The sequence below is a fragment of the Hemitrygon akajei genome, chromosome 4, assembly GCF_048418815.1.
Source record: "Hemitrygon akajei chromosome 4, sHemAka1.3, whole genome shotgun sequence".
In the NCBI taxonomy this organism is placed as follows: domain Eukaryota; kingdom Metazoa; phylum Chordata; class Chondrichthyes; order Myliobatiformes; family Dasyatidae; genus Hemitrygon; species Hemitrygon akajei.
In genome coordinates this window covers 149,890,342-149,915,229 of record NC_133127.1, presented here as the reverse complement: position 1 = coordinate 149,915,229, position 24,888 = coordinate 149,890,342, and the positions used below count along the sequence as shown (strand labels likewise).

At 41.3% G+C, this 24,888-nt stretch overlaps 1 protein-coding gene and 1 long non-coding RNA gene across 7 annotated transcripts in view; one reads left to right on the top strand and one right to left on the bottom strand.

The window, feature by feature from the left end:
• Positions 1 to 4,231: 4,231 nt before the first annotated feature.
• Positions 4,232 to 8,785, bottom strand: LOC140726778 (uncharacterized). Its single transcript, XR_012098725.1, has 3 exons — positions 8,354 to 8,785; positions 6,969 to 7,088; positions 4,232 to 4,459 (listed from the first exon to the last, which is right to left on the bottom strand). It is a non-coding gene; the product is annotated as an uncharacterized lncRNA (long non-coding RNA).
• upf3a (UPF3A regulator of nonsense mediated mRNA decay) overlaps positions 8,654 to 24,888 on the top strand; it is a 63,546-nt gene continuing 47,311 nt past the window's right edge. For all 6 annotated transcript variants that reach the window (XM_073043596.1, XM_073043593.1, XM_073043592.1 and 3 more), the window contains exons 1-2: positions 8,654 to 8,982; positions 23,152 to 23,258. In XM_073043596.1, the coding sequence (XP_072899697.1) occupies positions 8,677 to 8,982; positions 23,152 to 23,258 (413 nt within the window). In that variant the 5' untranslated portion in view covers positions 8,654 to 8,676. The remainder of the gene's footprint in view (positions 8,983 to 23,151; positions 23,259 to 24,888) is intronic.

Genomic DNA, 24,888 nt, shown 5'->3' with positions numbered 1-24,888 from the left:
GAAGTAATATTATACTGTTTACACGTTAACTTGTATCATATATGCTCCTTATTATTTGTTAATTTATTTGAGGTAATATTAGTTTATATGCTGTGTGTGTGAATTATATTTACTGTGCAATGCACCTCGCTCTGGAGGAACATTGTCTCGTTTGGTGGTACAGCATACATGCGTATGGCTGAATGACGATAAACTTGAACTTGTTCTAATTAGTTTGACACAATTTTGTAAGTTGAAGGGCCTGTTCCTGTGCTGTACTGTTCTAAGTTAATCAGCACTTTAGTTTTGCTGACATTTGAGTAAGAGGTTGCTTCTGCGACACCACTCAACTTATCTCACTCCATTAAGTGAGTGGACTGATCACCACCCGTGATTTGTCCAACAACAGTACTGTCGGCAGCGACTTTAAAAATAGCATTGGAACTGTGCTTAGCCACACAGTCATGTGTATAGAGAGAAGAGCATGGAGCAAAGCACGCAACTTTGAGGTGTACCTGTGTTGGTGATCGGCAAGGAGGAGATGATGTCACTAGTCCTCACTAATTGAGGTCTGTCAGTGAGGAAGTTGAGTATCCATTTCCAGAGGGAGGTACAGAGGCCCACATCTTGAAACTTGATGATGAGTTTGGATGAGATGATTGGGTTGAATGCTAAAAAATTTTGATGAACAGCAGCCTGATATATGAGGTCCTCTTGTGCAGATGATCTAGAGCAGAGAGAAGAACCAGAGAATGACATCTGCTGTTGATCTGTTGTGGTAGGTAGATCCAGGTCATCTCTGAGGCAGCAATTAATTCACGTCAAAACCACCCTCTCAAAGTACTTCATTAGGGTTGCTGTAACTGCTGTCAGACAATAGTTATTGAGGCAGATCAGCGCATTCCCCTTGATCTCTGGTACAATAGATGCCTTCTGAAGCAGGTGGGAATGTCAGACCGCAGAAGTGAGAGGCCAAATGTGTCCTTAAATACTCCAGTCAGTTAGTCCACACATATCTTTAGTACTTAGCTAGGTATGCTATCTGAACCAAATGCCTTTCGTAGATTCGTCTTCTTGAAGAATGATTGGACAAAATGCCTATCAAAACATGCATAAAAGGCATTGAGTTCATCCAGGTATAATGGGTCGTTGCCACTTAAGCTATTGATCTCCCTTGTAGGAAGTTATATTGTGCATGCCTTGCCTCAGTTGTTGACATCCACCTGCGATTCAAGTTTAGTCCAAACCTGCCTCTTTGTATTTACAAGTACCTTCTGAAGGTTGTACTATAACTCTGGGCATCAGTCCTAAACACCACAGATCTAGCCCACTGCAAATTACGTATCACCTGATTTTCCAGGGCTTCTGGTTAGGGAACACACACTTATCCACACATATCCTTACGAAATCAATGACAATTGTGGCACTTTCATTTAGCCAGCTAACAAATCCTTTAAATTGTCCAGTCCATAAATATGAAGTAATCCTGAATTCTTCTGTCCAGCTTTTTCTAGTCCTCTCACCAGGCCACACTCTATGGCCTCTGCCTGTAGACAGACGGAAAAGGGCAAGCTAGGTGATTGGATTTACCTCAGTGTGGATGAGTGGATGAGTGGAGGAGTGCTAGGAGTTCTTCATTGTAGTATAGTAGTGGCTAAGTGTGTTGAATCCTTGTGTATTGTAGGTGATGTGTTGATAGTAGTTACATAGAGACTTCTTCAAGTTAGCCTAATTAAAGTCCCCTGCCACAATTTGACAGGTATTGGTCCAATGATAAGAATAAATGACCAGGCCATTTATTTACATGTCTTGGTGAAGAACAAATGTTGGCTAGGATAATGGGAAGGCACACCTTATCTTGTTGCATTTGTATTGTGTGTTATAATAGGAACCATGCAAGTGAACTAGTTTGAAAATCACATCTGAAAAATAAGCACCTGTCATGGTAGACTAAAGTGAAATGCAACAAAAGACTGATAAGCAACAAAGATTGGAGGTGTAGTAGACAGTGAGAAAGTTTTTCAAAGCTTGCAGAGGTATTTGGACCAGCTGAAAAAATGGGCTGAAAAATGGCAGATGGAGTTTAATACAGACAAATGTGAGGTACAGTATTGCACTTTGCTAGGACAAACCAAGGTAGAACATACAAGATAAATGGTAGGACAGTGAGGAGTGCAGTAGAACAGAGGGATCTGGGAATACAGATACAAAATTCCCTAAAAGTGGCGCCACAGGTAGATAGTTGTAAAGAGAGCTTTTGGTACATTGGCCTTTATAAATCAAAGTATTGAGTATAAAAGTTGGAATGTTATGGTAAGGTTGTATAAGGCATTGGTGAGGCCAAATTTGGAGTATTGTATGCAGTTTTGGTCACCGAATTACAGGAAGGATATTAATAATATTGAAAGAATGCAGAGAAGGTTTACAAGGATGTTGCCGGGACTTGAGAAACTGAGTTACAGAGAAAGGTTGAATAGGTTAGGACTTTATTCCCTGGAGCGTAGAAGATTGAGGGGAGATTTGATAGAGGTATATAAAGTTATGATGGGTATAGATAGAGTGAATGCAAGCAGGCTTTTTCCACTCAGGCTAGTGGAGAAAAAAACCAGAGGACATGGGTTAAGGGTGAAGGGGGAAAAGTTTAAAGGGAACATTATACATTAACATTATACATAAAGATGAACACGGTACATCTATATAAGTTTTTGAGTGTATTTGTTGACATGCCAAATCTCTTCAAACTCCTAATGAAGTACAGTCTTGCCTTCTTTATAGCTGCATCAATATGTTGGGAGCAGGTTATGTCCTGTTACGAACCCCGTAACTGGGTCACTTACCAGCAAAGATAGAGAGGTCCGTTGAAGTCTGATGGTACTATTTTTACAGTATTTATTGGTAAAAATACACAAAAATAATATCAATGCAAACATACAGATACTATACGTCGTCAATACTAGATCTAAAAGTGCGGGTATAATAATAATCAATAAGAAATAGCTCTATCATTGTCTAGGGGATAATGTATTGTCCGATGGAAACATAAAAGTCACTCAAGTTCATTCAGGCTGCAGCCTTTGGTTGGAGTCAAGAGAGAGATTTTAGAAACTTGCCAGCTTTTCCTTTTTATGATATCGATCCTTCCAGAGTTCCGTTGGTGTTGATTTCTCCTTTAGCTAAAGCCGTTCTTCCGTGGTAAGGCCCCAATCCAGGCAACGGGAAAGGACGCACGCGGGCCCCCCCACCGGCTGTCGCTATTAAACGCTGTCACAGGATTTCTAGCGTTTCTCCTGGTGTGTCTAAAGGGGTTGTTCCCCAGACCCTGTTTTATCCTTACTCACAGGGTCTCAGATGTCAATCAGGTTGTGATGATGCAATCCTTCAACCAGCCCACTCTGGTCATTCCCTGAGGGCTTCAATGAATAGTACAGTACTCAATACACAATTCCGTCTCCAAGAGACAATGGCCGTTATCAATGGTTCCGCCTTTCTGGGGGCTAGGACACATTCCACCTGGTTGTGTATTCTGTGTGTCTCTCTCTCATTTCCTGGGTCCCAGACCTGAATTAATAGCGATCTTGTGATTCTCAAAAAGGAGGGGGCTACTTTGTACCCTTTGGCCCCTCAGAGTTGTGGCACATTCGTAACAGTTCTCAGAGATCTTGACACCCAGGAACTTGAAACTGCTCATTCTCTCCACTTCTGATCCCTCTATGAGGATTGGTATGTATTCCTTCGTCTTACCCTTCCTGAAGTCCACAATCAGCTCTTTCGTCTTACTGACGTTGAGTGCAAGGTTGTTGCTGCAACACCACTCCACTAGTTGGCATATATCGCTCATATACACCCTCTCGTTTCCATCTGAGATTCTACCAACAATGATTGTATCATCAGCAAATTTATAGATAGTATTTGAGCTATGCCTAGCCACACAGTCATGGGTATATAGAGAGTAGAGCAGTGGGCTAAGCACACACCCCTGATGTGCACCAGTGTTGATCATCAGTGAGGAGGAGGTATTATCACCAATCCCCACAAATTGTGATCTTCCGGTTAGAAGCAGAATTCAGAATCAGATTTATCATCACTGGAAACTGTAAAATTTGTTAACTTAGGAAGTCGAGGATCCATCTGCAGAGGGAGATACAGAGTCCCAGGTTCTGTTACTTATCAATCAGGAATGTGGTAATAATGGTGTTAAATGCTGAGCTATAGTCAATGAACAGCATCCTGAGATAGGTGTTTGTATTGTCCAGGTGGTCTAAGACCATGTGAAGAGCCATTGAGATTGCATCTGGTGTTGACCTATTTGATAGGCAAATTGCAGTGGGTCAAGATCGTTGCTGATGCAGCAGTTCAGTCTCGTCATAACCAACCTCTCAAAGCATTTCATCACTGTAGATGTGAGTGCTACTGGGCGATAGTCATTAAGGCAGCTCACAATATGCTTCTTAGGATGTGTTGTTGAAAATTTTCTTGGCAACTAGAGAGCATCAAACCATGTGCAGTTGGTTAACAACTTGCTTCAAGCATACAAAATCATGAAGTGCAACACGTAACTAAAGATTCATTTTCTGCATTCCCAGTTAAAGACTTCTTCCCTACAAATCTTGGCACTGTCAATGACAAGCATAGTGAAAGGTTTCACTGGGACATTACAGTCATGGAGAAACGGTATCAGGGCAACTGGAATCCATCAATGCTGGCTGATTATCATTGGACATTTAAGCAAGAAGCCTCACAGACTGTGTACAAATGAAAATCATCTACAGAACATTTTTAGCTAAGTTGAACTATTGCAAAGTGTCTGCATTGTTATGCAAGTAAGCACATTATATTTGATAAAATTTAATTTCTCGTTTCTCTAAATTCCTATGCAATACAAGTATTCTGAAATTATACTTGTGTTCAGTTTCAAGCAGTCTATCTTAATCAAAAAAAAAATCTGAGGATGCAACAATTTTGAAGAAAATTGTTGTCTAGTGTTATCTATACTTTGTGGATCCAGAACTGGCTTGCCCACAGAAGGTAAGGAGTGGTTGTAGATGGGTCATATTCAGCATGGAGGTCAGTGACCAGTGGTATACCTCAGGGATTTGTTCTGGGACCCCTACTCTTTATGATTTTTATAAATGACCTGGATGAGGAAGTGGAGGGATGGGTTAGTAAATTTGCTGATGACACAAAGGTTGGGGGTGTTGTGGATAGTGTGGAGGGCTGTCAGAGGTTTCAATGGGATGTTGATAGGATGCAAAACTGGGCTGAGAAGTGGCAGATGGAGTTTAACCCAGATAAGTGCAAGGTGGTTCATTTTGGTAGGACAAATATGATGCATTAATGGTATGACTCTTGGCAGTGTGGAGGATCAGAGGGATCTTGGAGTCCGAGTCCATAGGACACTCAAAGCTGCTACACAGGTTGACTCTGTGGTTAAGAAGGCATATGGTGCACTGGCCTTCATCAATTGTGGGACTGAGTTTAAGAGCTGAGTGGTAATGTTGCAGCTATATAGGACTGTGGTCAGACCCCACTTGGAGTACTGTGCTCAATTCTGGTTGCCTCACTACAGGAAGAATGTGGAAACCATAGAAAGGGTGCAGAGGAGATTTACAAGGATGTTGCCTGGATTGGGGAGCATGACTTATGAGAATAGGTTGAGTGAACTCGGACTTTTCTCCTTGGAGCGACGGAGGATGAGAGGTGACCTGATAGAGGTGTATAAGATGATGAGAGGCGTTGATCGTGTGGATAGTCAGAGGCTTTTCCCCAGGGCTGAAATGGGTAGCACGAGAGGGCATAATTTTAAGGTGCTTGGAAGTAGGTACAGAGATGTCAGGGGTAAGTTTTTTACGCAAAGAGTGGGGAGTGTATGGAATGGGCTGCCGGCAGCAATGGTGGAGGTGGAAACAATAGGGTCTTTTAAGAGACTCCTGGATGGCTACATGGAGCTTAGAAAAATAGAGAACTATGGGTAAAGCTTAGGTAGCTCTAAGGTAGGGACATGTTTGGCACAGCTTTGTGGGCTGAAGGGCCTGTATTGTGCTGTAGGTTTTCTATGTTTCTATACTCTCTGCTGAAGGGTCTCGGCCCGAAACCTCGACTGTACTTTTTTCCACAGATGCTGCTGAGTTCCTCTAGCATTTTCTGTGTGGTTGCTTAGATTGCCAGCATCTGCGGATTTTCTCGTTTGTTATCTATACACTGCTCTTATTATAACCCTTTACTTGATTTTATACAGCAGCTTTCTCTTACCCAAAAATGTAGAACATCAAGATTGCTGCATGAAATTTCAACTGTGACCCATTTTCCCAATTAAACAAATATATCATTGACAATCTTAGGCACTATTATTTATTCATTTAATTCTATCCTGTTGATTCTAAGAGTCTATGTATCCCTACTATATCTTGCACACATTTGTTACTTTTGAACAAATTTTGCAGTAGGTATATTTCCTGACACAATCAACATGTAAAACTATTCCACAAGACATCAGAAGGTGGACTTTAAGAAATACCATCGATACGAATTAAATGGAGTAACTGTCATCACATTAGCATCCAGGATACCTTCAAAAGCCAATGGCTCAAAAAAGATAGCATCCATCATTAAGGACTCCTGTCACCCAAGACATGCCCATTTTTCATTGCTACCATCAAGGAGGAGATACAGGACCCTGAAGGCACACATTCAACATTTCAGAAACAGCTTCTCCCCATCTGCCATCAGATTTAGAATGGATAATGAACCAACGAACACCACTTCTACTTTTCTCCTCTTTTTGCACTACTTATTTAGTTTTCTTTTTTATATATACTTATTGTAATTTATAGTTTTTATAATCATGCAGTGCAATGTACTGGATGCCACAAAACAACAAATTTCATGCCAGTGATATTAAACCTGATTCTGAATTGCAGGAAAGCATGGAAATTCTCCTTGTGACAAAATTCATCTCTCAACAACAGCAGCAAGATAGATTCCATAGTTACCTCATAGTTCTCTGCTGAATCCTGTTCCACAATTCTGATAGATTTTCATAGTGTGCACCAGAAAGTCTTTTGAAATTACATCCACAGGGAGTTAGAGATCTATTCTTGATTCTGTGTAAACTAATGGTATAATTTGGGAGCAAAAGTGAGTAATTGTGAAAAAATAACCTAGTGAGTATTAATCAACATGAATTCAGAATAATACCATACTTAATCAACTTTCTTGATTTTTTTTGAGGAAATCGGTTACCAAAAAATTATGAGAAGTCATCACATCACATTGTGTCCAGACTTACAAAAGATAATTCATCTGGATATTCCCTCAAGAATGAATATGAGTCAAACTAAATATTGGAAATAGTCGAGAAGCCAACTGAAGAATAAAAGACAATGCATTTGTGAGAGGAATCTTTTTGGGATGCAAGGGGAATATTGAGTGGTATTTCAGGGGTTGATATTTCTTGGTTTAGAGGTCCTTTGAGGTTAAGGACCAAACAGCTGTAACAATTCATCCTTATATAGTATGTCAACAATCGTTTTGATGCCTGCCACAAATTCACGGTGTTCAAGACTCAAGGTTATGGGGATCTTCAACAATTTTGTACACTGCAGGGGACAAAGTGGTCAGGTATGTGTGTGATCAGGAAAATACATTATCTGCTCAAGTTCATATTTGTGCATAATACCCAGTCAGGTTTACAGAATACTGTGTTTTGCTCTGAAAGTCAAATCAAATTTTGTTGAAGGGAAAATAAGTAATTTCACTGTTTTCCATTGAAATGAAAACAGATAGAGGTGCTGCTTCATGGGTTCAGCAACACATATTTGATCCTGACCCCTGGTGCTATCTGTGTGGAGATATCCTGTTATCCCTAAATCTACCTGATACAGATGAAGACAGATTAATTTCTCATCTTAAAAATAGGCCTTCCACAATGGAAAAAAGTATCTTAATAGTGCACTAGGTTACTTGTTCAGACGTCTAAAGTGAGATTTTAACCATCATCTTGACTAAGGCTCGTGATTTTCACTCTCAGATCAAATTATGTGCTCAATATTCTAAGATGGTAAGGTTCAAGGTTTTTACTGATAACATTCTACAGCATTTTTTTTCAAATAAGTAATGTCGTTTACCAATTCAGAGAAAATCATACAAACCAATTTATAGTGATGAAAGCATGCTACATTTTTGTTCCCCCTTTCCATAAACACTTTTAACCTTGAATGTTAAATTTTCTTTCATCCTCGCTATTCAAATTTCCAACACCCTCCCGACATGAGAATTACCTAACCAATCCAGTTTTGATAGCTTATTGCTAATGAACGTATCTTTCATCAGCGTTCACACCCCAAAATCCACATTCTGGACAACAATTAATGCACACCTTTTGGTATTTTTATCACACCGAATTATTACCCTTTTTCTCACTGGTCATTAGGGATCTTGTTTCTGCACCTATCCTCATTCTCAGAACGCTACTGTATTTTTTAAATTTTTATTTAGAGATAGAGCGTGGAAAATCTAGTCCAATGATTTTCGATCCTCGGCTGGACGTCGTTTTTGAAGAAACCATCCCTCCTTTCTACAAAATCAGTTCTTTGTTGTTTCTGAGCAGGGGCTGTTCACGAAAGTAGAATGATATTTAGGCGGACTGACGCGCAAAATGCTTGCATGGAATCCCAAGCTGAAGTTGCGATTGAAACGTGGATGGCGGCACGTCCGTGCGTGAGGCGGCGACTGAGCCCGCCAGCCGGATCTCCGGCTCACCCCGTTCGGGGCATCGAGTCGCTGGAGCCAATGGGAGAGCGGCAGCGAAGCGGAGGGCTCCTGCGTGCGCGATACTCTCGCGATAGGTGGCGCTTCCATCGCCAAGGAAGAGAGAGGCGCGTCTGCGGAATGAAAGAGGAGAAGGAGAACAAGGGACGAGAGCGGCGAGTGGAGATCCAGTTCCGAGACAGAGACGACGGCGAGAAGCGGAAAGAAAAGGATGAGAAGAAGGAGGTGCTCACTAAGGTAGGGGCCGTGCTGCCTGCCTTTTAATCTGAAGCGAATCGTTTCTTTTGTCGAGAGCGTTATGGGGTCTCCATGGTGACGTGAGAGTTAAAACGGCGAGACGAATAAAGCGAGCGCTTACGATGATTGACAGCTGGCGAACCAATCCGAGCCGTAGGGAGGGCACGTGGTGCCTTTGGCCGCAACTGTCAGTCCTCGGGGCTCTCCTGCTGCTTCGGGTCCCCGGCTGATGGTTGACCGCTCTGTCTTTTTTAATGAGAGCATCCACGCACTAGACAATGCTAGTATAGAAATTTTCAAACGACTACCTGAGAAAAACGTACATTGTTAATCCACTGCAAACCGATCGTAGGCAACCTGCTGCATTCTCTTATCAAATTGATGCTTACAAGACAGGAGACGGCTCTTGATTATCCTTTGAATCACTTGTAATATTTGCTGTAGGAAAGAGGGAGGAAAAATGGGGAAAACACACAACGAATCCTAAGACGGGTTATCTCACTGCAGTAATTTCGAAAGTATATCAGTCTTTACGGAAAATGTAATTTAACATAAGTCAATTTAAAATAATAAGTGATTTAAAAGAAATTCCACTAATGGTGTCAATATTTTGCACATTTTTAATTAGCCCAATACATCTATTAATTCGTTGTAAACTAGACACGTTTTTAATATGGCACGATTTCTTTGTAAGCACATAGACTGGAAAGCCAATGATAGCTCTACAGTAATTGTCTGTGTGAGGGGAAGGAAAATAGTTGTAACCAATGTGGTCAACCAATTTTAAGGCATTAATTGTATTTCTCTAGAACAGCTGGATTTTTTTAAACATAGTACTGTAGCTTGAAATGGAATTGATTTATTATTATATGTACTAGATACAATGAAAAGCTTGCCTTCCATACTTCATACAGATCAAACTATTACAGTGCATTGAGGTAGAACAAGATAAAACAATAACCATGCAGAATAAAGTGTAACAGCTACAGAGAAAATGTAGATAAACAATAAGATTCAAGGTCCTAACGCTGCAGATGGTGAGATCGAGGTAATTTTATACCACTGAGGAACCATTCAATAGTCTTATAAGAACGGGATAGTAGTTGCTCTTAGGCCTAGTGGCACATGCTTTCAGACTTTTGTATCTTCTGCCCAATAGAAGAGAGGAGAAGAGAGAATGTCTGGGATGGGCGGGGTCTGCTTGCTTTACTAAGGCAATGAGAAATATAGTCCAGGTACATAGCGGGGAGTCTGGTTTTGGTTTCAGAGATCTGTTTTGTTTTGCTGGCATGGAGGGAAAGTTGTCTGCATGGCACCTGACACCCTTTTTACTAAACTCATCTCCTTCGGTGGTGTAATCTCGGAGCTGGAGTTCTTGCAGGATCTGGCCACACGGTCCTGGATGTACAGACAGTAGAAAAGGGGCGAGGACACAATCTGTGGAGCATTAGTATTTAGAATAATAGTGGCGGAGGCGTTGCTGCCTATCCTTACTGATGGTTAGGGAGTCAAGAATCCAATTGCTGAGCTTGTCTGGAAGGCTGATGTTTTTGTGTGTTAAGGTCAGCTCCTTGAAGCACGTAATGATGGTCGATACCGGAGCCACTGGGTGGTAGTTGTTAACTTGTTTTCCCCAGGTACTGGGATGATAGTGGTATTCTTTAAGCAGGTGGGTGCTACAGACTGAAGCGAGGAGAGGTTAAAATGTCTGCAATTACCCGTCCCATCTGCACAGGATCTGCAAATCTGACAAACTTGTATGTTTTGTTCATTAATGCACTAAATTATCTTTAAATTCTAATATGGGCAATTAATTTTATAATCGTTTAAGAATTTTATTGGGATAAAATTAGTTTGTGTATTGATCTTTAGGAGAACCAAGTTTTCATTTCTGCAGGTATATTTTTATGATTTTTTTAAAACAGTGAATCCTTTCAGCACTTTTATTGCTTTCAATATGAGAGTAATACCAACAGAACTGAAAATTTAGACTGAGCTCAGTTCTGTATAAATTAAAATAGAACTTGTATTGGACCCTATTATTGAAGTATTTAGAATTTTTCTAAGTACTTTTGTTGAAGATATTCAATTTATTTAAAGGAGTTGCATTGAAACATAGAAATCTACAGCTTTTTACAGGCCCTTCAGCCCACAATGCTGTGCAACCATGTAACCTACTCTAGAAACTGCCTAGAATTTCCCTACTGCATAGCTCTCTATTTTTCTAAGCTCCATGTACCTATCTAAGAATCTCTTAAAAGACCCTATCCGAGGCGTTGACAGTTTATTGTCACTGGCATGTGACATGAATTGTTAACTTAGCAGCAGCAGTTCAATGCAATACATAATCTAGAAGAGAAGAAAAAAATAATAAGTAAATCAATTACAGTATATGTATATTGAATAGATTAAAAACATGCAAAAAAAACAAATACAGAATATTTTTAAAAGTGAGGTAGTGCCCAAGGGTTCAATGTCCATTTAGAAATTGGATGGTAGAGGGGAAGAAGTTGTTCCTGAATCACTGAGTGTGTGCCTTCAGGCTTCTGTACCTCCTACCTGATAGTAACAGTGAGAAAAGGGTATGCCCTGGGTGCTGGAGACCTTTAATAATGGTTGCTGCCTTTTGAGACACTTCTCCCTGAAAATGTCCTGGGTACTTTGTAGGCTAGTACCCAAGATGAAGCTGACTAGATTTACAACCCTCTGCAGCTTCTTTCGGTCTTGTGCAGTAGCCTCCCGCCCCCATACCAGACAGTGGTATGGTACCAAACAGCCTGTCAGAATGCTCTCCACGGTACAACTATAGAAGTTTTTGAATGTATTTGTTGACATGCCAAATCTCTTTAAACTCCTAATGAAATATAACCACTGTCTTGCCTTCTTTATAACTACATCAATATGTTGGGACCAGGTTAGACCCTCAGAGATCTTGACACCCAAGAACTTGAAACTAACTGCTCACTCTCTCCACTTCTGATCCCTCTATGAGGATTAGTATGTTTTCCTTCATCTTACCTTTCCTGAAGTCCACAATTAGCTCTTTCGTTTTACTGACATTGAGTGCCAGGCTGTTGCTGTGGCACCACTCCACTAGTTGGCATATCTCACTCCTGTATGCCCTCTCGTCACCACCTGAGATTCTACTAACAATGGTTGTACCATCAACAAATGTATAGATGGTATTTGAGCTATGTCTAGCCACACAGTCATGTGTATACAGAGAGTAGAGCAGTGGGCTAAGCACACACCCCTGAGGTGCACCAGTGTTGATCATCAGCGAGGAGGATATGTTATCACCAATCTGCACAAACTGTGGACTTCCGGTTAGGAAGTCGAACACAATTTCAGATGAAGGTACAGAGGCCCAGGTTCTGCAACTTCTCAATTAGGATTGTGGGAATGATAGTATTAAATGCTGAGCTATAGTCAATGAACAGCATCCTGACATAGGTGTTTGTGTTGTCCAGGTGGTCTAAAGCCATGTGGAGAGTCACTGAGATTGCGTCTGCCATTGACCTATTGTGGCAATAGGCAAACTGCAGTGGGTCCAGGTCCTTGCTGAGGCAGGAGTTCAGTCTCACCATAACCAACCTCTCAAAGCATTTCATCACTGTCAATGTGAGTGCTACCGGGCAATAGTCATTAAGGCAGCCCACATTATTCTTAGGCACTGGTATAATTGTTGCCTTTTTGAAGCAAGTGGGAACTATCGTTTGTAGCAGTGAGAGGTTGAAAATGTCATTAAATACTCCCGTTAGTTGGTTGGCACAGGTTTCCAGAGCCTTACCAGGTACTCCATCGGGACCTTCTGTCTTGCAAGGGTTTACTCTCTTTAAAGACAGCCTAACATCAGCTTCTGAGACAGAGATCACAGGGTCAGCAGGTGCAGCAGGGATCTTCACAGCTGTAGTTGTGTTCTCCCTTTCAAAGTGGGCATAAAAGGCATTGAGTTCATCTGGCAGTAAAGCATCACTGCCATTCATGCTATTGGGTTTTGCTTTGTAGGAAGTAACGTCTTGCAAATCCTGCCATAATTGCCGTGCATTCAATGTCACCTCTAAGCTTGTTTGAAATTGTCTCTTTGTCTTTGAAATAGACCTCCGCAAATCATTTCTGGTACAGACTAGGTTCATCAGAGTTGAATAACACAGATCTAGCCTTTAGCAGACGATGTTCATCCTGGTTCATCCACGGCTTTTGGCTTGGGAATGTACAGTAAGTCTTTGTAGGCACACACTCATCCACACAGGTTTTAATGAAGTCGGTAACAACTGCAGCATACTCATCCAGGTTCGAAGGTGAATCCCTAAATACAGTCCGGTCCACTAATTCAAAGCAGTCCTGTAGGCATTCCTGTGTTTCCCCTGTACATACCTTCTTAGTCCTTTCTACTGGTGCTGCAGTCTTCAGTCTCTGCCTATACTCCGGGAAGTCTGATCACTTGGCTGTACTTCTACTCCCTAAGTGAGGGCATGGAATAGCACAGTGGACATTCTTGATGGTGGTGTAGCAATGGTCCAGTGTGTTGTTTCCTCTGGTATTGCAAGTGATTTGTTGATGGTAATTGCTTAGTGATTTTTTTTCAGACTGGCCTGGTTAAAATCTCCCAAAATGATGATTAGGGTGTGCTGTTTTGTGCATGTTGATCCCATTGCTCAGATGATCTAAAGCCTGCTTGACATTGGCCTTAGGTGGAATGTATACTGCTACCAAAATGACCCCAGAGAACTCCTGTGGTAGGTAAAAAGGATGGCACTTAACTGCTAGATATTCCTTTCCATGCACCAATCACTCTCTGTGTGGAAAAAATGTACCTCTGACACCCCAACTGTACCTACTTCCAAGCACCTTAAATCTATGCCCCCTTGTGTTAGCTATTTCAGCCCTGGGGAAAAAGCCTCTGACTATCCACATGACCAATGCCTCTCATCATCTTATACACCTCTATCAGGCCATCTCTCATCCTCTGTTGCTCTAAGTAGAAAAGGCCAAGTTCACTCAACCTATTCTCATAAGGCATGCTCTTCAATCCAGGCAACTGTAAATCTCCTCTGCGCTCTGTCTATAAGTATCCACATCCTTCCTGTGGTGAGGTGACCAGAACTGAACGTAGTACTCCAAGTGGGGTCTAACTAAGTTCTTACATAGCTGTAACATTACCTCACGGCTCTTGAACTCAATCTCGTGGTTGTTGAAGACCAACACACCATATGCCTTCTTAACAATAGTGTCAACCTACGCAGCAGCTTTGAGTGTCCTGTGGACACGAGCCCCAAGATCTCTCTGATCCTCCACACTGCCGAGAGTCTTGCCATTAATATTATATTGTCTTCAAATTTGACCTACCAAAATGAACCACTTCACACTTATCTGGGTTGAACTCCATCTGCCACTTCTCAGCCCAGTTCTGCATCCTATCTATGTTACAATATCCTGTTGTAACCTCTGATAACCCTCCATACTATCCACAACACCCCAACTTTTGTGTCATCAGCAAACTTACTAACCCACCCTTCTACTTCCTCATCCAGGTCATTTACAAAAATCACAAAGAGAAGGAGTCCCAGAACAGATCCCTGCAGAACACCACCGATAGCCGACCTCCATGCAGAACCATCTACAACCACCCTTTGCCTTCTGTGGGCAAGCCAATTCGGAATCCACAAAGCGAAGTCTCCCTGGATCCCATGCCTCCTTACTTTCTGAATGAGCCTTTCATGGGGAACCTTACTGAAATCCATATACACTACATCCATTGCTCTACCTTCATCAATGTGTTTTGTTACATCCTCAAAGTATTCAATCAGGCTCGTACGGCATGATCTGCCCTTGACAAAGCCATGCTGATTATCCCTAATCAGATTGTGTCTCTCCAAATGCTCATAAATCCTGCCTTTCAGGATCTTCTCCAACAACTTGTTCACCTCTGAAGTAAGACTCACTGGTCTATAATTTCTTGGGTTATCTCTAGTCCTCTTCTTAAACAAGGGAACAACATTTGCAACCCTCCAATCCTCTGGTACTTCTCCTTTCCCAAATGATGATGCAGAGATCCAGTGCATCCGCTTTCTTAATGTTTATATGCTCAAACATTTTAGTCCACTGTAAGTCATCCCTGTAATTGCCAAGGTCCTTTTTACTGGTGAATACTAAGCAAAGTATTTATTAAGTACCTCCGCTACCTCCTGCAGCTCCATGAACACATCTCCACTACCGCACCTGAATCGTCCTGTTCTCACACAGCTCATCCTCTTGCTCTTCACAAACTTGTAGAATGCCTTGGGACTTTCCCTAATCCTGCCTGCCAAGGCCTTTTTGAGGCCCCTTCTAGCTCTCCTAATTTCATTCTTAAGCTCCTTCCCGGCAACCCTGTAATTTTCTAAAGCTCTAACAGTACCTAGTTTCTTGAACCTTTCATAAGCTTTTCTTCTTAACTAGATTTTCTAAATTCTTTTACATGATGGTTCTTTTACGTTCTTTGTACACCATGGTTCTTTTACACTACCATCCATTCCCTGCCTCAATGGAACATACCTATGCAGAAAGCCATGCAAATGTTCTAATTACATTTGCCACATTTCTGCCATGCTTTTCCTTGAGAATATCTGCTCCCAGTTTATGCTCCCAAGTTTCTGCCTAATAGCATCACATTTCCCCCATCCTAATTAAATGTTTTCCCAAATTGTCTACTCCTATCCCTCTCCAGTGCTATGGTAAAGGAGATAGAATTGTGATTGTTATCTCCAAAATGCTCTCCCACTGAGAGATCTGACATCTGACCAGGTTCATTTCCCCATACCAAATCAAGTACAGCCTCTCCTCCAGTTGGCTTATCTACATATTGTGTCAGGAAACCTTCCTGAACACACCTAACATGCTCCACCCCATCCAAGCCCCTTGATCTAAGGAGATGCCAGTCAATATTAGGAAAGTTAAAATCACTCATCACAACAACCCTATTATTATTGCACCGTTCCAGAATCTGTCTCCCTGTCTGCTCCTTGATGTCTCTTTTACTATTGGGGGGGGTCTATGAAAACACCCAATAGATTTATTGGCCCTTACTGTTAGTGACTTCCACCCACACTGACTCAATGGACAATCCCTCCATGACTTCCTCCTTTTCTGCAGCCATGATACTAACCCTAATTAACAATACCACACCCCCACTTCTTTTGCTTCCGTCCCTGTCCTTTTTGAAACATCTAAAGCCCGGCACACTCAGCAGCCATTCTGGTCTCTGAGACATCCAAGTCTCTGTAATGGCCACAGCATCATAGTTCCACGTATTAATCCATGCCTTATTTACGATACTCCTTGCACTAAAATAGACACATCTTAAACCATCCGGCTAAGTGCATCTTTGCTTTATCATCTGCCTATCCTTCCTCACAAGCTGTCTCTACTTGTGTGCCAACTGCCCCATCCTCTGCTTCTTCACTTCAGTTCCTACCCCCATGAAAATCTAGTTTAAACTCTCCCCAAGGCATTCACAAACCTCCCTCTCAGGATATTGGTTCCCCTCAGGTGCAACCCATCCCACTTCTACGGGTTAGTCCTTCCCCAGTAAAGGTTCCAATGATCCAGGAACTTGAAACCCTGCCCCCGACATCATCTCCTCAGCCACTCATTTGTGTGCACTATCTTCCTGTTCTGACCTTCCCTGGCTCATTGCACTGGGAGTAAACTGGAGATTACCACCTTGGAGAGCCTGCTCTTCAGCCTCCTTCCTAACTCCCTAAACTTACTGCACATGACCTCTACCCCTCTCCTGCCTATGTCATTCGTACCAATATGTACCACAACCTCTGGCTGCTCACCCTCCCCTTCAATAATATTCTATAATCACTCAGAGACATCCTGGACCCCAGCAATGGGAGGCAGCACACTATCCTGGTGGCTCTTTTGCTGCCGCAGAATCACCTACCTGTCCCCCTAACTATCAAGTCCCCTATGACTATTGCTCCACCTGAACACGAGGAAATCTGCAGATGCTGGAAATTCAAGCAACACACACAAAATGCTGGTGGAATGCAGCAGGCCAGGCAGCATCTACAGAAAAAAGCACTGTCGACGTTTCGGGCCGAGACTCTTCGTCAGTACTAACTGAAAGAAAAGATAGTAAGAGATTTGAAAGTAGGAGGGGGAGGGGGAAATCCGAAATGATAGGAGAAGACAGGAGGCAGTGGGGTGAAGCCAAGAGCTGGAAAGGTGATTGGCGAAAGGGATGCGTACAGAGCTGGAGAAGGGGAAAGGGTCATGGGACGGGAGGCCTAGGGAGAAAGACAGGGGGAGGGGAGCACCAGAGGGAGATGGAGAACAGGCAAAGAGTGATGGGCAGAGAGAGAAAATAAAAGGGGGGGGAGATAAATAAATCAGGGATGGGGTAAGAAGGGAAGGAGGGGCATTAACGGAAGTTAGAGAAATCAATGTTCATGCCATCAGGTTGGAGGCTACCCAGACGGAATATAAGATGTTGTTTCTCCAACCTGAGTGTGGCTTCATCTTGACAGTAGAGGAGGCCATGGATAGACATATCAGAATGGGAGTGAGATGTGGAATTAAAATGTGTGGCCACTGGGAGATCCTGCTTTCTCTGGCGGACAGAGCGTAGGTGTTCAGCGAAATGGTCTCCCAGTCTGCCTCGCGTCTCACCAATATATAAAAGGCCACACCGGGAGCACCGGACGCAGTATACCACACCAGCCGACTCACAGGTGAAGTGTCGCCTCACCTGGAAGGACTGTCTGGGGCTCTGAATGGTGGTGAGGGAGGAAGTGTAAGGGCAGGTGTAGCACTTGTTCCACTTACAAGGAGAAGTGCCAGGAGGGAGATCGGTGGGCAGGGATGGGGAGACGAATGGACAAGGGAATCGCGTAGGGAGCGATCACTGCGGAAAGCAGAAAGGGGGGGAGGGGAAGATGTGCTTGGTAGTGGGATTCCGTTGGAGGTGGCGGAAGTTACGGAGAATGATACGTTGGACCTGGAGGCTGGTGGGGTGGTAGGTGAGGACAGGGGGAACCCAATCCTGAGTGGGGTGGTGAGTGGATGGGATGAGAGCAGATGTGCATGAAATGGGAGAGATGCATTTGAGAGCAGAGTTGATGGTGGAGGAAGGGAAGCCCCTTTGTTTAAAAAAGGAAGACATCTCATCTCCTTCATTTCTTTCTTTCCTTTCCTTTCTTTCTCCCTAGGCCTCCCATCTCATGATCCTTTCCCTTCTCCAGCTCTGTATCCCTTTTGCCAATCACCTTTCCAGCTCTTAACTTCATCCCACCCCCTCCTGTCTTCTCCTATCATTTTGGATTTCCCCCTCCCCCCCCACTTTCAGATCTCTTACTATCTTTTCTTTCAGTTAGTACTAACGAAGGGTCCCGGCCCAAAATGTCGACAGTGATTGCTCCACCTGACTTCACGTTACCCTTCTGAGGCTCAGAGCTGACCACAGTGCTATTGTTCTGGCTGCTGCTGCCTTGCCCAGATAGGTCAACCCCCTCAGCAGTATCCAAAGGTATATACCTGTTGCTGAGGGGGATGGTCACTGGTGGACCCTGCACTGACTTCTTTCTCCCTTTACCATCTTGGTGTTCATCCCATCTACTCCCTGAATTTTGCACTCTGGGTGTAACCACCTGCTCAAAATTCTTATCTATCATTTGCTGTGCCTCCCTGATGATCCTTAATTCATCCAGCTCCTTAATGCGGACTTTCAGAAGCTGGAGTTGGCTGCACTCCCGCAGGGGTAGCCATCAGAGAGACCATCAATTTCCATGAATTCCCACATCCTACAGGATGAGCATTCTGCCATCTGCTTGCACTGTACTATGAGCAACCTAGACCAAATCAGCAATAACAAAAGGAAAAACCTACCTTTCTTACCTGTTTCTTTGGCCTCAGTCTCTTCTCGTCAAAGCCTCTAAGTTCCCACTTTGACTCTAGCCCCCATTCCGACAATGGCCGCTCTACTAGATCCTATTTCTCTTTTATGACTTAAAAAATAAGAAAAACCCTCAAGTAAGGAGAAAGATCTCACTGTGTTTGGTGGTGCTCTGCTTGCCTTCCGCAGCCGCCGGTGCCTCTGGAGCTTCCCACACCTGCACACTGGGTACTGTTTTTAAGGGAAAAAAACCCACGCAAGAAGAAAGAATTCTCTTGTTTGGTGGTGATCCACCTGTTTTCTGCTGCCGCTGATACCTCTGACATTAAATTGCTAATGAATTTGTGATGCTTAATGTTATAGTGATGATTTTTAAAATTATTTCTTCAAATGGAGGAATCAAAAACATGAAGGCAATCTTAAAATTTAAACTATGTAGTTTATGGGCAAACCCATTTTCACTTGAGTTGTAACACTCTGGATTCTGTTATAAAGGATATTTTAAACAGAGTGGGAAGTGTTTTTTTTAGAAGAGAGCAATATACTGCAAAGAAGGGTTAATGAATTTGAGGTTGGGCTCAATTATCTAATTGATGGAACAAGCATGAAAGGTGAATTGTTTAATCCTATAGAATTACTATATTCCAACCACTATAAAATTTGCAGATGCTGGAAATCCAAAGCAACACACACAAAATGCTGGAGGAACTCAGCAGGCCGGGCAGCAGCTATGGAAAAGAGTAAACAGTCGATGCTTTGGGTAGAGACCTTTCATCAAGACTGGAAAGAAAGAGGAAAGGTCAGACTAAGAAGGTGGGAGAGGGAATGGAGGAGTACAAGGTGGTAGGTGATAGGTAAAACAGGGAGAGAGGGAGGGGATAAAGTATAAAGCTGGGAAGTTGATTGGTGAAAGAGATAGGGATCTCCGGGTAGCCACCCATTTCACTTCTATTTCCCATTCCCATTCTGCCATGTCAGTCCTTGGCCTCCTCTACTGCTGCGATGAGGCCACACTCAGGTTGGAGGAGCAACCCCTTATACTCTGTGTGGGTAGCCTCCAACTTAATGGCATGATCATCAATCTTTTGAACTTCTGGTAATTGTCCACCTCCTTTCCTTCACCATTCTCCATTCTTGTTTCCCTCTCTCACCTTATTTCCTTACCTGCTCATTACCTCCCTCTGATGCTCCTCCTCCATCCTTTTCTTCCATGATCTTCTATCCACTCCTATCAGATTCCCCCTTCTCCAGCTCTTTACCTCTTTCACCAGTCAACTTCTTGACTCTTTTCTTCACCCCTCCCTCTCTCCCTGTTTCACCTATCATCTACTACCTTGTACTTTTTCCTCCCCCTCCCCACCTTCTTACTCTGACTTCTTTTTTACCAGACCCAATGAAGGGTCTCGGCCTGAAACATTTACTCTTTGCCATAGCTATTGCCTGGCCTGCTGAGTTCCTCCAGCATTTTGTGGAAATTACTATATTATTGTTTTTAGGCATTTGTTTACATTGATTTATCTGATTTAATTAATTTTTATCAGGGTAGATGATCTGTTTTAGAACTCTTCTGGCTAAATTGTACATTCAGTACAGGAAATATTGTACTTAACAAAAAAAAGTATATACTTTTCAACCTTTCCGGGAGATATCTTAGGATACTGGAAGGGGGAAGAGACCTTATTGTGATGCATGAAGTACACAATTGTGTTGGTTTGGCTGGACAAACCAGACGGCCATTTCCTGATGGTTAATTCACTGTTCAATACCCTCATCCTCTCAGTATCAATTACCAGGCTTCAAAACCTGGGCCTCTGTATCTTCCCCTGCAACTAGACCCTTGATTTTCTTATCTGGAGACCATAGTCAAAATGATTGGATAATAATATCCTGTTGCTGACAATTGACAAGGGCACATCTCAAGCTTGCTTGTTAGCCCACTGTTCAACTCTCTACACTGAAGTCTGCATGGCCAAGCACAGTTAAACACACACACACACACACACACACACACACACACACACACACACACACACACACACACACACACACACACACACACACACACACACACACACACACACACACACACACACACACACACACACACACACACACTTATTTATTCATTCATTTATTCCTTCACCAATGACACCACTGTTGTCGGTAGAATCCCAATAAAGTGGCCTAAGAGGAGTGAGATAGGTTGCAACTACAACATCACAGTTGATGTCAGCAAGACCAAAGAATTGATAATGGACTTAAGAAGTGGAAGTTGGGAGAACACATATCAGTCCTCAGTGAGGGCTTAGTCATGGAAAGAATGAGTAGCTTTAAGTTCCTGGGTGTCTACATGTCAGAAAATCTATTTTAGGGCAAACACATTGACGCAATCACGAAGAAGACATGGCAGCAGCTCTACTTCATTAGGAGTTTGAGGAGATTTGGTATGTCACCAAAGATTCTAGCAAGCACTATAAATGTACAGTAGAAATCACTCTGACTGGTTGCATCATAGCCTGGTATAGAGGCTACAACGTGCAAGATTGCAAGAGGCTACGAGCCAGCTCTATCACAAACACAACCCTTCCTGCCATCAAGGACATCTTCAAGAAGCAGTGCTTCAAGAAAGCAGCTTGCACCACTACGGATTTCCACCATCTGGAACATGCCCTCTTTGCATTACTGCCATCTGTGAGGAGCTACATGAGCCTGAAGACTCATACTCAACCTTTCAGAAACAGCTTCTTCCCTTCTGGCATCTGATTTCTGAACAGGCCATAAATACTATCTTGTTATTCTTTTTGGTTTGCATTTTTTATTTATTTTGTAATCTATAGTAATTTTTATGTCTCTGCATAGTGCTGCTGCAAAATAACAAATTTCATGACATTTAAGTACATGATAATTCTGATTCTGATCACGGGTATATTTATAATTTTTAACAGAAAAACATCTTGCTTAACTGAATTGTATTTTGTGTTGTTTGTATTTTTCTTCATTAGTGGTCATTGTATGGTCCTTTGTCCTCTCTGATTCTATCCCCTCAATTCTACTCATTTGTTATATCATTAGTTTGAAGACGTGCTCATACTTTGAAATGCCAATTTGAGTATTTTTAGCAGATACTAATTCCTTGTTTTAAGCTTATACCTGCAGAGGTAATTTTGCCATTTGTCACTGTGTGATTGATTTATTTAGAACAAATGCTGTTTCACTTGGGTAAATTTAGTTCTTCATGTCATAATTGGCAATAAGTCAACATAGAGATTTCCAAAACAAAAATGCCACTGTTCCTGCCTTTTGATAAGAGCCAATTCAACTTTTTTTGGTAGACCTACTGAACTATAACCTAACTGGATTCAGCATACCTCTTTTACCTTTGTATTTTATTTCCTTTCTGAAAAAAATAAAAATTCATGTTCGTATATCTTGCCATTTTTTAGGGACTAAGAGGGCTTGAGTACTGAAATCCCTCTACTGTGAATTAATTTTATTGTAATTTTTTTTCAGAATTTGGGGAAATAAAATCACCTCAAAAATCTTCCTGTATTGACTTGTATATAGTCAATGTGATGATTCTATATCCTTGAAGTCACTGAACATATTCCTGGCACTTATCCCTGGTAACTTTCTCAGCAGTCTGAAAAACAACAGTTGCTCTTTTCAGTCCTCTAACCAATTTCCATTATTTTGATGTTGTTTTCTGGCAAAACTATATCCTGTTTTTTGTATCTTGTTTATGTTTTGATCTAAAAACCACCTATTTTAACCTGATTTGGGGGGAGGGGGGAACCTACTTAAAATTGTCTTGGTAATGTTTGCTTTACTTAACTATTTGTTTGAGAAATGAAAATTCTTAATTCAAAATTTTCAGTTTTTGACTGTAAATCCATATAATTTTAAGCACAACATCTTATAGATACGGAGGAAGTTCTGATGCAAATACAATGTTCAGAAACGTCCCTCAAGATCTCTTCATCCATTACAGAGGTCTTACACCATTACCAGCATAAAATGTCTATCAGCTTAAAAATTGGATTGTGCATTAATTATAGCCCAAATTTGTTTGATTTCTGATAAATGCTGTTTTCTTAAAGCTTGTCAAAATGTGAAACTCATGAATGTGAAGCCAAAGTTTAAAATGTAATGGAAGCAAAACCCCAGGAATCTATTGAGGAAATGATTGGATATGACTTGTGCCTCAATGAATTAATAAACTAAAATGGAAAAAAATATTCTTGTTCCATAATTTGGAAAATCCCTTTATTCCTTTGTTCAATTATCTGTAGGTGGTGATTAGGCGTTTACCTCCTAACCTAACCAAAGCACAGCTAGAAGAACAACTACATCCACTACCTACGCATGATTATTTTGAATTTTGTGCTGCAGATGTAAGGTATGAAATGTATTGGATCCATTTATAACTGTATAATATTAATAAATAAGTTATCAAAAATCAATGAAACATAAGATTCAGTAATTCAAGTCATTCATGTAAAATAAAATATCAGTGGTATTTGGTTTTATATATATGGCTGTTTTTCTAGATCTACTCCATTGTTAAAAATAAAAAGCTGAATTTACTTTCTTTAAAATTAGCTAGCCATTGAGGAAATTATATTTCACAAGAAACACTTAACTATTGAAATGGTACTGCTGCATTATTGTAACTTTTCAATCTATAATCTTTGGTAAAATGGATGAAATGGTATTGAATGTTGTTTTTATTTTAAAAAGTTGTTAACATTGAAAACTAGTCTAAATAATTTTTACAACTTGGATGTAATTTTAAGACATACAGCCTTAATATCCAATACGATGGGAATTACTGTACACAGCATAGTGGTTAGCACAAAGCTTTACAATATCTGGGTTCAATTCCCACCACTGCCTGTAAAGAGTTGTACTTTCTCCTTGTGACCCTGTGGGATTCCTCCCACAGTCCAAAGATATACTGGTTGGTAGGTTAATTGGTCACTGTGAATTGCCCTGTGATTAGGCTAGGATTGAATCAGGGGACTGCTGGGTAGCATGGCTCAAAGGACCAGAAGGGCCTATTCCACGCTGCATCTCAATTTTAAAAATAAATAAATAAATTCCATCCATTACTAGTGCCCTAAAATGCAAATTTATGAAATACTCCAGCCAGTGCCTTTCCTGCAAGCAGCCTTTTAAAATTTCTTTTTAAAAAATAATAAAGAAAATATTTTTGATAGATAACCTCCTTAAATAACTATCTTTCTCTCCTTTCTCTTTTGAAAGAGTTCAAATTTTAAAAGCTTCCACTAAATTTAATAATTAAGTACTTGTTAACTTGCTGCCAAGCACTGCCATAAATCAGACATTCTGTATTGTCCACTAATAATGCATTGGAAAGAAAAATCAGAAAGGGATTAACAGTAAATTACAAATAGGCTAGTTTTTTTAAAAAATGTGGTCTGCCCAGCTTCTTGACTCTGCACCAAGTGGAAGTTCTGCCCTAATATCTTAAGTCCTTCCTCAGTACTTCTCATCCTGATATCTTCCTTTGGTGAGTGATAATAAACATATTTCATACTTCATTATTGAACAGAAATCACTGCTGCATAACTGGAGAAGCCATCTTTCAAATGAGTTGTTAAAATTAGCCTCCTTTAGTATTTGTAATATATAGTTTATATATGCAGTATATATAATATATTCTCTGTCTTTGAAAAGAAAAACAGAGCTCATTTTGTTGTTTTGGACCTTTGTTACCTTTTTGCAGCTACATAACATTTTCTTATATTGTAAGGGTAACTGCAATTTTTAAAAGATTTTACTGAAAATTATTTAAGTTTTTTTGCCTAAATGGAAGCCAAAATGGAAACACAAAAGCCATTTTATTATGCATTGCACACTTTTTTTTGGCACTGATGTTCTTTTTGTGAAGGGCTGCACACATTTGCAGTTGTGATTTAAATTATTTATATCTTTTAAATATTTTGAACAGATTATGTTTACTGAAATGGGTGATTCCTTTTTCATAGAATAGTTACAATATTAGG